The sequence below is a fragment of the Pleurodeles waltl genome, chromosome 7 (genome assembly GCF_031143425.1).
Source record: "Pleurodeles waltl isolate 20211129_DDA chromosome 7, aPleWal1.hap1.20221129, whole genome shotgun sequence".
Classification (NCBI taxonomy): domain Eukaryota; kingdom Metazoa; phylum Chordata; class Amphibia; order Caudata; family Salamandridae; genus Pleurodeles; species Pleurodeles waltl.
In genome coordinates, this window is record NC_090446.1 from 709,257,966 (window position 1) to 709,272,405 (window position 14,440).

Consider the following 14,440-nt stretch of genomic DNA (forward strand, 5'->3'; position numbering starts at 1 on the left):
TAAGAGCCTATCAGAAGGAGTCTCTGACATCACCTGCTGGCACTGGCCACTCAGAGCAGTCCAGTGTGCCAGCAACACCTCTGTTTCCAAGATGGCAGAGGTCTGGAGCACACTGGAGGAGCTCTGGGCACCTCCCCTGGGAGGTGCAGGTCAGGGGAGTGGTCACTCCCCTTTCCTTTGTCCAGTTTCGCGCCAGAACAGGGCTGGGGGATCCCTGAACCGGTGTAGACTGGCTTATGCAGAGATGGGCACCATCTGTGTTCATCAAAGCATTTCCAGAGGCTGGGGGAGGCTACTCCTCCCCAGCCCTGACACCTTTTTCCAAAGGGAGAGGGTGTAACACCCTCTCTCTGAGGAAGTCCTTTGTTCTGCCTTCCTGGGCCAGGCCTGGCTGGACCCCAGGAGGGCAGAAACCTGTCTGAGGGGTTGGCAGCAGCAGCAGCTGCAGTGAAACCCCGGGAAAGGCAGTTTGGCAGTACCCGGGTCGGTGCTAGAGACTCGGGGATCATGGAATTGTCTCCCCAATGCCAGAATTGGGGTGACAATTCCATGATCTTAGACATGTTACATGGCCATGTTCGGAGTTACCATTGTGACGCTATACATAGGTAGTGACCTATGTATAGTGCACGCGTGAAATGGTGTCCCCGCACTCACAAAGTCCGGGGAATTTGCCCTGAACGATGTGGGGGCACCTTGGCTAGTGCCAGGGTGCCCACACACTAAGTAACTTAGCACCCAACCTTCACCAGGTGAAGGTTAGACATATAGGTGACTTATAAGTTACTTAAGTGCAGTGGTAAATGGCTGTGAAATAACGTGGACGTTATTTCACTCAGGCTGCAGTGACAGGCCTGTGTAAGAATTGTCAGAGCTCCCTATGGGTGGCAAAAGAAATGCTGCAGCCCATAGGGATCTCCTGGAACCCCAATACCCTGGGTACCTCAGTACCATATACTAGGGAATTATAAGGGTGTTCCATTATGCCAATGTGAATTGGTGAAATTGGTCACTAGCCTGTTAGTGACAATTTAGAAAGCAGAGAGAGCATAACCACTGAGGTTCTGGTTAGCAGAGCCTCAGTGTGACAGTTAGTCATCACACAGGGAACACATACAGGGCACACTTATGAGCACTGGGGCCCTGGCTGGCAGGGTCCCAGTGACACATACACTAAAAACAACATATATACAGTGAAATATGGGGGTAACATGCCAGGCAAGATGGTACTTTCCTACAACAACTAAGTTAGCAATTCTCCTCTTGTGGTCTACAGAGAGACTTCTGCCAAGTTTCCAGCAGTCGCTATCATCAAACCAGATGAAAATAAGTATTTTGCGTGATGCAGTGTTGCAGGCACATTTCCAGTCCAAACGACCAACCTGCAGTGCTGACTTGTTAGTTTAGCCTGGCACACAACTGCAGTTTGCACAATGCAATGCATCAACCCTTGTCTCTTTTTTCTTGAAGGCAACGTTAACGATGGTTAAAGGTGCAGTTTTGTAACAATAACGACCAAGATTTGGGTGACAGATGAATTTTACTTTTGGCCAGTGCCAATGTGGGCAAACTATAATATCCTATGCTGACAGCCAAGAGCAGATGAACAAAATTGATTACAGATTGCTAGGCCTAAAGAGGCTTATACAACACGTATTATTTAAACAGATCTATTGTTGTGCAACACTGAGTTTCAGGAAATAACAATTTGTGTGCAATCTTATTTAAGATGTGCACCAAGAATCCAGAACTTATTCCCTCGTGAGCTGGGTGTACCAATAACCTTCCTTTTCTATGAAAACAACAAGAAACTCCTGTTGCACACACTTATTCTACTTGAACACCAGACTATTACACTTAACTTCGGCTCCTAGGTTTTAAAACATGGCTCCTTCCCCGTTTTGATAAGGTTATTTCATGGGTAACGTCTTCAGGATTCTCTATCTTAATTTGTATCCTAGACCCAGCCCATATTCACTTGAACCAAAATTGCTCTTTAATGCCACACACAAAGGTATAAGGGCCCACATTCTACCACCTTCCTTCCTGGCTTAGACTAAGCGGAACTCATCCCATTTTAGTATGCCTAAACGTTTTAACAGTAGATTTGTGTACACTTTGTGCCTTTGCTGTTTTTTTTCTATACTACTAGTGGTTTTAAAGCATTATGCATTACAAATACGGTGGGCCTGCAATTGCTTGTTTTACCGCACACGTATAGGATGTTTGGATTTCCACTGACCACCTGTAAATCACAATGACGCCTATGAGGATCTGGGCCATGCTACATGAAACTGTAGAAAAATTCATTTATACAAAGTCATACATTTAAAATACAGATCCTAACTTGAAGACCTACACTGTGAAAGAAACATTTAATTTCGATTCGATCTTAAGAACACGTCCTAGCAATTGGAAACAAGTACATCATTTAAAATAAATTTAATTTTGCATTATTAATTTTTAGGAATTACTTATTTTTCAGTCTTTGGGTCAAATAGATTTTTTTTTGTAATATGACTGTGCATGCAAACATTCTACTCGTTAGTATTTAGAAGCCCAGTTCTCCATTTTACACACAGCAATGAACAACTAAAAAAAAAAGTCTAAGACGCTAGGTGTCCCATTTATTTAAAGCACTAATGTGCTACTGATAAGATATTGTGCTCTTCGTCGCACGCCACGTGGGTTAGAGAGAGAAGGCATGCAGGCAAGCGGGAACATTAACAGCCAGAGCATGCAAACTGGAGCCTCCCCCTCAGGTTGTCTGAACGGCGTAGGAAAGCAGTGGCGAAAACACAACGACCTTACCTTTTGGAAACCCTGTAGTTGGCAACGGTTAGGACACCTGTTTTAGGGTCACGGACGGTGGCGCGTGCCAACTGTGTCAAAAGAAAATGGTCAGAAAACAGAATAAATTGAAAAAATCCCTTTGGGACAACGTCTAGTACCATTAAGGTGTAGGTTAACTTTAAAACCAAATGTACAACAGAAACATTGTTTTGCTCCGCAGAGCAGAAAGTTATGTTTGGCTGAAAGATTTTGGGTAAACATTGTTAACATTTCTAATTTGATCTTGAATATGGAATGAGAACTTCCACAATCCACGCCTAGTGTCTGCTACATCAGTACGGCCTTCCTCGTGACAAGAGAGCACGTTTCTTCTTTCAGTGAATGACGCCAGCAAATGACCGATAAGCATTTACTGCGGGCGTCCAAACAATGCAATGGTTCTGACAGACTAAGCATCCAATCCGAGACAGTACCTTGCACTCTGTACCACTAAAAAAAACAAATCCTGAATAGTGTCTCTAAAGAGGACAGCTGAAGGGGTAGACTGCCTCCCGAAGAGAAAAGTTAGAAAATCTCAAACCCACCCCGGAGGTTTCATTTTTTGCGTCAGTGCTGAAGATGACGCCAGCATACTTTACATAGTAACACTAACAGCAAGTGATGGGTAAACCTAGGGGCATCACTAGTAAAACAAACGCAAGTGTGAAAGGACTAGTCGGGGACATGCAATTAAATAAGTATATCTACACAACATGTGCAACACCTAATGTACAACGTCGACCTCATGCGTGTTCTCTGAAAAGTAGGGGGAGCTGCACTCGTCGGCGCAAAATGAAAATCAAAAAACGTGTGTGGGAAGACGTATCATATAACATAAGAGCCATTCATAAGGAAGAAACAACGAGATACGTGACACAGATCAAAAATTCAATTATTCCTGTGCATGAGTGCCATAAGCAATGTAGGTGAATGCTATACTGTTAATGCATGTTTCATAACAACAGAGAGGCACATCCATACACGCAAGCAAGTGTACATGGATTAACATATTACCATAAATGATGTCCTCTTCTAGACCTGTCCCCGACTTCGAGACTTGAAGTCGGGGACACTGCAACACCAAGAGCCCTCGGAATAAATGAAGCTAAGTGTCCTCCTCAGTACTTCTTAATGGGCTGTCTGATATCTACGTGGTAGCCGAGACTGTGTAATACATAAAACCACATTTATCTACGCGGACCCAACAACTTCTGTTTTTAGTAGTATGCAGAAGGCAAATAGATTTATCTAAAAGTCAAGAGCTTACAGAAGAGCTTTGCCACATGGCCTGAGAGTTGTTAGACACGTCCTAGATAAGCATCAGTTAATTGAAATTAACTAGATGTAAGAACCACCATGCAAGGCAGTGTTTGGGCTGAGTACTCCCCTTGGCACAGGAGCATATACGTGGGTATAGGACACATAAATAGTTATAGAAGGCTGCAAACAGTGTTATGAGACCATAACTGGCCCAGGAATTTTCTAAGAGGCACTTGAGCCTTTTGTATTAAGCACACAAGGCTTTCTGGGCACACTGGTTGCATAAAGGAGGTTGCATATGACTTATAATGGCTATACATCGTCATGTGATGCTGCACCTTATAATGAGCGATACTAACGCAGATGGGAGAGAGGGTACAGCGGAATCAGGAAAATGTAGTATCCATCAGAAGGGAAATATTACGTACCCTAGAAGCATCTGTGAGTTGCATGCAGTGATGTAGATTCACATGCTGTGCATACACCTGCCATCTACTGTTGGGTCCGGATTTGTTCAAGCTGTTTTTCTTCAAAGATGTTTTCTCGAGTCATGAGGTAGTATGACTACCTCTTGCTGGTAATGAGCATGGGCATAGGCTTGAATGTTAGATTGTTTTCCACACGGTGGGTGAGGAAAGAGATGGAGCAAAGCGATAGAGGAGCGGGAGAGGGGGAGATGACCATGCAGAAAAGATATAAATGATCACTGCAACAGCCAGAGGTTTCTGGGGAGTTGGTTGGGTGCATGTGACTATACAGCACTACATGCCACAAACAGATGCTTACAGGTTAAGTCATTTTTTCTGTTTGAGGCACGTGTGGCTGTAGATACACATAATAGGCATAGGCTGTAAAGCAGCACTCCCATAAGAGTGGCTAGCCTGTGAGTGTTGCAGTAGCCTGAAAAAGCGTATAGAGTATAGCCTGGCTAACACTGGCTTGTTGGTGTGTTAGTACATCCACAAAATAGTGTTTCGTCAAAGAATTTGGTGTAGATCAGACAGCTGATTTGCAGAACCCCTGGACGCCCCTTTTTTACGTATAGAATGGATTCTTGGATGAACATGCAGAGCCCTATTGGCTTTTGTATAACGTGTTTGGATACATTTGACTATCCATTTGTCTATGGCTGATTTTGATAGAGCCTGCCTTTTATGGGGTTTAGAATAGGCAACAAATAGCGGATGAGTTTTTCAAAATGGTTCTGTTCTATTTAGATAGTACATTAGGACTCGCTTAAGGTCTAAGGAATAAAGAGCCCATTCTGAAACGGAGTCAGGTTGGGAAAACAAAAACTGGGAGTGCTATAGACTGGCTATGGTGGAAGGGAAAGACCACCTTAGAGAGGAATTTAGGGTTGGTGTGAAGGGCAACCCTCTTCCTCTAAACTAGAAAGAAAGGATATTCCAAAGTTAAAGTCTGGAGCTCACTGGTATGTCTGAGTGAGGTGATCACAACAAGAAATACCACCTTCCAGGAGCAGAAATGCAGGGGACAGGAATGGAGGGGCTCGAAGGGAAGACCCATAAGTCTTGCAAGAAGGATACTGAGATTCTGCACTGGAGCGGAGAGGACATGTTAAGGAATAACCCTTTTGAGGTCCTCTATGAAAACTTTCATTACAGAAATTCTGCAGAGGGGTATGTGTTGTTTAGCCACTGCAGCTAAGTGGAGTTGGATGGAGGTGATCACAGCTCTGCAGGTGTAGGTGGTAGCAGACAAATTCCTGGACAATGACTGCTAAGGGTAAATGCTTTTTTAATAGGCAGTAGGGGGCAAACAGTCTCCATCTGGCAGCATAGAAGACAGAAGTAGCAGGCTTGCAAGCTTCTTTCAGATTGTCCGGGCACTCAGGAGACAGTTTGAGATAACTGAACTATAAGATTTCAGGAGCAAGATCGCAATGTTGAGGCTCCTGGGGACAAGGTGTGTCATTCCTGTGTGGTTCTGTGTGAAAAAGTCTGGTCTGATGGGGATCCTATTGTGCTGAACCACCTAGAGCTCAATGAGTGGTGAACAAAGGGGTCTAGCAAGGTGAATGAGGGTGAGAGAGGTTTGCAGAAGCCTCCAAGGCATGAATGGAAGGAGATGGATAGGCGGAAAAGCAGTGCTTAATTTTTACTTTTTGTTTCTGGTGTGGAGAACCAGAACTTATTTTTGAGGGCTGACACTTATTTTTGTGCCTCAAGCACTTACTGCGAGCAAAATATACCTATAGGAAAGACAGAGGAAGAGAAAAATGAAAAAGTGTCACAATAGGACAAAGCAGAAAGCTGCAAGAATGAGCTGAAGGGGCAGGGGGTGTCTGTAAATGGATTGAAGAGGCCCTAGATGGCTTCAGGATTTTGCTGCCTTAGTAGTTCGCATTTGCGTATTTAATTGCAGCAGCCGCATGTTTAAGCGGCGGGCTTTGGGCACCGGCACGTTTTTATTTACAACTTAAGCACTGCGGAAAAGCATACGAAAATATCCCTGACCAGTCCATTCATAGTGCACTGCCCACTGTCTGTGGGAACTTGGAGGCAAAGATTGTGTTTCTGCTGTGATGAAGGTGTTCACTTTGGGAAATCCCCATCACTGGAAGTACGAGTGGAGGGCTTGCAAGTTGAGTTCCTACTCATGGACTTGCTGCTGCATCATGCTGAGATCTGCAGTTTTGTTGGCCACTCCTGTAAGGTACTCTACCAGCAGAAGGATCCAGTGATGGAACGCCCACCACCATATGGCCCAGGCTAGCTATGAGAGCCGGGGGGAGCTAGTGTATTTCCGTAAGTAGTACATAGCTGGCATGTTGTCTGTCGGGATGAGACCCACGACGTGGCGAAGGAAGGCCTTCAGCACAAGAGGGAAGGCTAAGACCTCGAGACAGTTGTTGTGGAGGCCTTTGTGATCAGAATCCCCCTAGCCTTGAAAGGTCAGACCCAGTACATGCGCATCCCACCCCATAAGAGATGCATTTGATATAATGATAATCTGCAGAACGAGGTCTAGATAACCCTAGATAGGGTTAGACCTGAAGGGGTTGGAGGTGGGACTTGGAAGTGTTGATAGTAAACCCCAGTTCATGTAAGAGATTTACTGTGCCGGTTGTGTATGCAACACTGTTGCTTCACTGCACTCTTTATCGGCCAATTGTACAGGGGAGGGGGACACATGGATGTCTTGTTGATGCAGGTGCGTGGCTACCACTTCAAGGCATTTGTTTAAACACTTGAGGTGTGGTGGTGACCCTGAACAGCAGCACCTTAAACTGATGGTGTTTATCACATGCCATAAACCAGAGGTATTGACAATGAGCTGGATGAATTGGGATGTGGACGTAGGCGTCTTTGAGGTCGAGTGCAGCCATGAGGTCGCCTTGCTGTAGCAGTGAAATGACATTCTGAAGAGTGAACATGTGGAAATGTTCTAACACAGTGGTTCCCACCCTTGTGACTTCTGTGGACCTCACTTTATCATTACTGGAACACGGGGACCCCCAATGAATCTTTATTGGAATCTGGGGACCCCCCACTGAGTCATTACTGAAAGCTGGGGACCTAATCTGTTAATATTATTTAATTTTCTCAGCAGTCACGGCCCCCCTGAGGAGGTTTCGCGGACCCCCAGGTGTCCCCGGACCACAGGTTAGGAACAACTGTTGTAACAGAATGTATTCGATGACAGGGCTGAGTTCCTGTATAGGCCTGAGGAAGTCATCCTTTTTGGGAATGAAGGAGTAAAGGTAATGCACCTCTGTGCCGTGTGGGTGTTGTGGAACAGTCTCTAAGGCCCCTTTGAGAAGGAGTGCTTGAACATTTCCCAAATAAGGTGTTGGTGTTCTGGGGAGAGGTGTGTCTGCGAGGTGGTATGTTGGAATTTGAGGAAGTGAACTTCAAACAGTAACCGTGTTGAATGATATCTAATACCTACTGGTTGCAAGTTTCAGTTGGGCAAGAACCTCAGACGTTGAACCCCAACTGGTGTTGTGTGGTTGGTGGGTTATGGGAATAAGTCACTACTAGGTGGGGGAGTTTCTTTGGGGAGTCGCCTTTGCCTCTACTCTTGGAACTGTTTCCCCAGTATGCCTTAGAAGTAGCCCCTTGTAGCGGGTTGCTGAGCCTGCTGACGCCAGAAGAATCTGGAGGCATCTGGGGAGGTGGCCTTGGACCGGTACTGTAGGCTGACCTGCAAAAGGACACATGAGGAGTGGATGTCTAGCTTGGAGCGGGAGAGACAGAGCCAAGCATGTCTCCACTTTGAGCATGCTGGAACTGATGCAGCACGTGGCAGTGGCAGCAGCATCAAGGGCATCTGCATCAAGGGCATCTGATTGCGGTGATTGAAATGAACTTCCCTTCCAAGACTATTTCATGCCCTATCTTGCAGTACTCCTCTTGGAGATGTTGGAAGAGCTCCTCCATATGTCCCATTTGGCCTGGTCGTATCAGGAAAGCAGGCCGATGGAGTTGACGATGCACCATAGGTTGGCCTATTGTGAAGTGCTTGCCAGCTACATCAAAATGCTTTGCTTTCCCTGGCCGGTGGTGGCTCATCGCCGGTGCCCGGTACATTGGCTCATTTACAAGCTGTATGCACCACCAAGAAGTAAGCCAGGGTGTGACCACGGATGTAGAGTGGGCCAGAAGGGGAGGCCTTGTTTTTTTGTCAATCCTAAGGGTGACTGCATGAGCTTTACCTGGCTCCCCTAAAGATGTCCGATATTGGTTTAAGCATGACTTCAGCACTGCGGGATATGTAACGTTGTGAGGAGGAGAACGTTTCCAGCAGAAAATCCTCCTCTGTGGCAGTCCTATGCATGATCCCTTGTTGCGGGGGGAGCAGGTCAAAGTCAGCCCAGTAGGCACCCTGAACAAAGCTGTGTGCACCAACAAAATATTGTTAGGCCTTTTCTGCCCCCCCCTAGAGGCTGATCAGCCTATTTTTGTTAGGCCAAGCTTCTTCTAAGAGGGCAGAAACCACTAGACACCATGGATTGGTGTGTGTGTATGTGTGTGTTTTCTTTGGGGGGGCAGCCCCTTGGGCAAGGGTTGCTCACCATGGGGGCACATTACTGTTGGCCATATCTTCCCCCTTGGGGGCAGATCGGCCTATTTTTGGAAGGCCCATCTGCCCCCAGGGGGGGCAGTCAAGCCCACCAGAGACCAGGGAAGATTTTTTTTCCAAAATAAGAGGGTGGGGGTATGGCCATACCCACACCCCTCAAATAAGTGGTGCCAAAGTTGTTCTGCACACCAGTGGGCAGATGGAGCAATTACCCCCGATCCACACCCGGGGGCAGAAAGTCTACTAGATGCCATGGAATAAAAAAATAAAAAAATAGTGGGGTGGTGGCTACCAACCAGTATGGGCCTGGTTATGCCCCCACCCCAACTGAAGGGGGTAACAGTCTTTCAGCTCTCCCCCGCACACTAAAACATCTTATCGCACGGCAAGCAAGAGGACATTTGATTATTTTGGGTCTTGCTTTTACATTTGGGCCATGAGAGCTTGGTAACTCTCAAAATTGTCCCACTTGGAATGGTGAGGGCTGCACTTTTTTGACTTTGGGACGCTGCGATGTAGAAAAATACACAAGGCCTAGACATATCTGAAAACTAAACATCTGGTTGACTCCAGGGTGGTGTGCTTCACATGCACCATGCACCATTTTCTTACCCACAATGCACTGCAAACCTCCAACTCTGCTGGAAACCATATATTTTTCCCACATTTTTGTGATGGAACCTTCCGGAATCTGCAGGAATCCACAAAATTCCTACCACTCAACATTGTCTCATCTATACCGGTAACAATTCTGCTGCCCTTTTGGACCCGCTATGGTTCCCCCTCAATTTCGACATATTTTTGGCTCATTTCCGTCACAGGAACTTGGCCCACCTACACAAGTGAGGTATAATTTTTACCGGGAAACTGAGGGGAACGTTGGGTGGTAGGAAATTTGTCCCGGTGCTGTGATCCCACACAGAAATGTGGGGAAAAAAGTGAATTTTTAGCTAAATTTGAGGTTTGCTGAGGATTCTGGGTAAGAAAACATTGGGGGAGCCATGCAAGTCACACCTCCGTGAACTCCCTCGGGTGTCTAGTTTTCAGAAATGTCTGGGTTTGGTAGGTTTCCCTAGATGACACCTGAGCCCAGGACCAAAAACGCAGGTGCCCCCCCCCACAAAAACCACTAGTTTTGTATTTGATAATTTTGATGTGTCCAGATAGTGTTTTGGGCACTTCTTTTCGCGAGCACTAGGCTTAACCACACAACTGAGGTACCATTTTTATTGAGAGACTTGGGGCAATGCTGGGTGGAAGGAAATGTGTGGCTCCTCTCAGACTCCAGAACTTTCTGTCACCGAAAGGAGAGGAAAAAGTGTTTTGTTTGGCCAGATTGTGAGGTTTGCAGGGGATTCTGGGTAACAGAACCTGTTCAAAGCCCCTCAAGTCACCCTATCATGGATTCCCCTAGGTGTCTAGTTTTCAAAAATGCAGAGGTTTGGTAGGTTTCCCTAGGTGCCGGCTGAGCTAGAGGCCAAAATCTACAGCTAGGCACTTTGTAAAAAACATGTCACATTTCAATGTAAAAATGTGATGTGTCCATGTTGTGTTTCCTGTCGTGAGCATTAGGTCTACCCATTCAAGTGAGGTACCATTTTTATCGAGAGACTTGGGGGAACACAGAACAGCAAAACAAGTGTTATTGCCCCTTGTCTTTCTCTACATTTTTTCCTTCCAAATGTAAGACAGTGTGTAAAAAAGACGTCTATTTGAGAAATGCCCTGTAATTCACATGCTAGTATGGGCATCCCGGAATTCAGGGATGTGCAAATAACTACTGCTTCTCAACACGTTATCTTGTGCCCATTTTTGGAAATACTGAGGTATCTTGATACCTATTTTTCACTTTTTATATTTCAGCAAATGAATTGCTGTATACCAGGTGTAGAATGAAAACCTACTGCAAGGTGAAGCTCATATATTGGCTCTGGGTACCTAGGGTTCTTGATGAACCTACAAGCCCTATATATCCTCGCAAACGGAAGAGTCCAGCAGACGTAATGGTATATTGCTTTCAAAAATCACAGGAAAAAGTTACAGAATTAAACGTGGAGAAAAATTGCTGTTTTGTTCACCTCAATGTCAAGATTTTTTTATTTCAACTGTTATTTTCTGTAGGAAACACTTGTAAGATCCACACAAATTACCCCTTGCTGAATTCAGAATTTTGTCTACTTTTCAGAAGTGGTTAGCTAACTGGAAGGAGGCTAAAAGCACAAAAAATTGTAAAACTGGAGTATGTCCCAGTAAAATGCAAAAATTGTGTTGACAAATTGGGTTTTCTGAATCAAGTCTGCCTGTTCCTGAAAGCTGGAAAGATGGTGATATTAGCACCGCAAACCCTTTGCTGATGCCATTTTCAGGAAAAAAACACAAGCCTTCTTCTGCAGCCCTTTTTACCCTTGAAAAAAAAACACAATTTGCTGTATTCTGGCTACTTTCTTGGTCTCCTTCAGGGAAACCCACAAAGTCTGGGTACCTGTAGAATCCCTAGGATGTTGGTAAAAAAGGACACAAGTTTGTCGTGGGTATCTTATGTGAACAAAAAGTTATGAGGGCCTAAGCGCGAACTGCCCCAAATAGCCAAAAAAATGCTTGGCACCTAAGAGGGAAAAAGCATGGCAGCGGAGGGGTTAAGCACTACTGACAACAGACACATTAGGCCACAAACTATGAGCACTGGGGTCCTGACCAGCATGATCCCAGTGAGACAGGCAAAACATACTGACAAACAGGTAGAAAATGGGGGTAACATGCCAAAAAAATTCCTACACAGGTCCCCATCTTTCTTTGGATCCAAAAACTATCCTGTGCCCCCACACCCACCTTCCTCATGGTCACCACTTCTAAGGCCCCTTTCTTCTGCAAGGCAAAGACGTCCACTTCCAAGATCAACCCATGAATTAAGCACTGCTTGAGAGAAGGCAGGTGGATCATGAGAAGCAGAGAACAAGGGGAGGATGCAACAATTGCAGACTTGCAGATGGACGCAGCAATCCTTTGTGAACTCACAATTTGACAGAAAATTGGCCCTTACAATGGTCCAGCTGGCAAGAGATGAGGTAGGTAGGGTAAGCTCTGAAGAATTCAAAAAGGCCATGACCTGAAATGGATTGAAAGATGGAGGCAGAAATTCTGTTTTAAGTTTCTCAAGGACAAGGATAGGCCCCAGGAGGATGAGAAAGAGAAGGGCTTCAAGTAATAGTGGGTTCTAACTCTCCGAAAGCCCAGAAAGTGGACTGTTTTTCATAGGGTAAAAGCACTTTTATTTCATGTGTTTCTTACTTTTTGATGGAAGGACACAATGGAGGATGGCTCCGTATCGGAAAACATATCTAAAGGAGGCAGGAAGAAAGTACTGGGGTTAGGCCCTCATTACTACATTGGCGGTACTTACCGCCTACTGCAGCGGTGACGGCTGCCAACGTACCGACACCGGGGCTACCATCAGTCTGCCATATTATGAGCTCTTCCTAACTTCTGCCACAATAAGGGCAGAAATCCCGCAGTGCTCATGATGGTGGTCAATGGTAAGTTGGCGCTGCCACCGCCAGCACCGCCACGCCAGTAGAATGACATCAGCCATATTATGTCCAGTAATACGGCCTGGCGGTGTTCTGCAGGCGGGGCACTGCTGGCGGTAGCAACGCTCCTTCCCGTTCCCTGCCGGAAGTCCTCCTCGACTAAGTTAAGTCAGGCTTCCACCAGGGGAGTTGGGTGGGAGAGTGGGGGGTGTTTTGTGTGTGTGTGTGTGTCTGAGTGTGTGCATGAATGTCTGATTGTGTGTGAATGCGTCTGTGTGTGTTGTGTTGTTTGTGTGGGAGTGAATGCGTGTAAGAATGGTGAAGTGAGTGTGTCTGCATGTTAATGTGATTGTGTGTTAGAATGTGTGCGAATATGTCTGGAAGTATACGTGAATGAATGCGTGTATGTCTATGTGTGAATGAATGTGTGTATGTCTAAGTGAATGGCTGTATACCTGGTGCATGTGGGTGTCTGTGTGCGTGTATGCGGGGAGGGGGTGGTGGTGTGAGGGGCGCTGTGACTGTAGTGTGGTGGGGGTGATGTGTGTGGCTGTGTCGGGGTGGGGTCAGTTGTGTGGTGTGTGCATGTATGGGGGGGTGAGTGAGTGGTTCGGAGGGGGGGTGTTGGACTTTTGCTTATGCAGGGTCATCCTGAATCTTTTTGCCTCCTGCCTCCTATTTTTTTCTGACCTGTCGCTGTTGGCTTTTGAACTCTGAGCACTTTCCCACTGCTAACCAGTGCTAAAGTGCATATGCTCTCCGTGTAAATTGTATGTAATTGGTTTATCCATGATTGGCCTATTTGATTTACTAGTAAGTCCCTAGTAAGGTGCACTAGAGGTGCCAGGGCCTGTAAATCAAATGTTACTAGTGGGCCTGCAGCACTGGTTGTGCCACCCACACAAGTAACCCTGTAATCATGTCTCAGACCTGCCACTGCAGTGTCTGTAAGTGTATTTTTACACTGTAAATTCGACTTGGCAAGTGTACCCACTTGCCAGGCCTAAACCTTCCCTTTTCTTACATGTAAGGCACCCCTAAGGTAGGCCCTAGGTAGCCCCAAGGGCAGGGTGCAGTGTATGGATAAGGTAGGACATATAGTAATGTGGTTTATATGTCCTGACAGTGAAATACTGCCAATTTCGTTTTTCACTGTTGCAAGGCCTGTCTCTCTCATAGGATAATATGGGGGCTACCTTTAAATATGATTAAAGTGTAGATTCCCCTAGAGAGTAGATGGACATGTGGAGTTTGGGGTCCCTGAACTCACAATTAAAAAATACATCTTTTAGTAAAGTTGATTTTAAGATTGTGCGTTTGAAAATGCCACTTTTAGAAAGTGAGCATTTTCTTGCTTAAACCATTCTGTGACTCTGTCTTGTTTGTGGATTCCCTGTCTGGGTCAGTTTGACAGTTGGGTTGTTTTTCACCTCGCACTAGACAGTGACACAAAGTGGGCTGGGGTGTAACCTGCATTTCCTGATTAGCCATCTCTGCTAGGAGGGAGGGGTGGAGTGGTCACTCTCATCTGAAAGGACTGTGCCTGCCTCTGACAATGCCGGCTCCAACCCCCTGCTGTGTGTCTGATGCATTGCCTGGGCAAGGCAGGATTTCACAAGTAAGTGTGAGTCCCCTTTGAAGAAAGGTGACTTCAAAGACTAAAATGGGTATAAGAAGGGCACCCAAATCTACAGACTTTAGAAACACTTCTGGAACCAAGAGGAACCTCTGCCTGGAGAAGAGCTGATAGCTGAGGAAGAAGTGCTGCCCTGCCT

At 45.9% G+C, this 14,440-nt stretch overlaps 1 protein-coding gene across 7 annotated transcripts in view; it reads right to left on the bottom strand.

Annotated features, from left to right (window-relative positions):
• Positions 1-14,440, bottom strand: part of P4HA2 (prolyl 4-hydroxylase subunit alpha 2) — a 229,491-nt gene that overhangs the window by 55,166 nt on the left and 159,885 nt on the right. For all 7 annotated transcript variants that reach the window (XR_011205596.1, XM_069244745.1, XM_069244746.1 and 4 more), the window contains one exon: positions 2,812-2,882. Coding sequence is in view for 6 of the 7 variants with exons in the window: in XM_069244745.1 (XP_069100846.1) it covers positions 2,812-2,882 (71 nt within the window). In the remaining variant the exon portion in view is untranslated. The remainder of the gene's footprint in view (positions 1-2,811; positions 2,883-14,440) is intronic.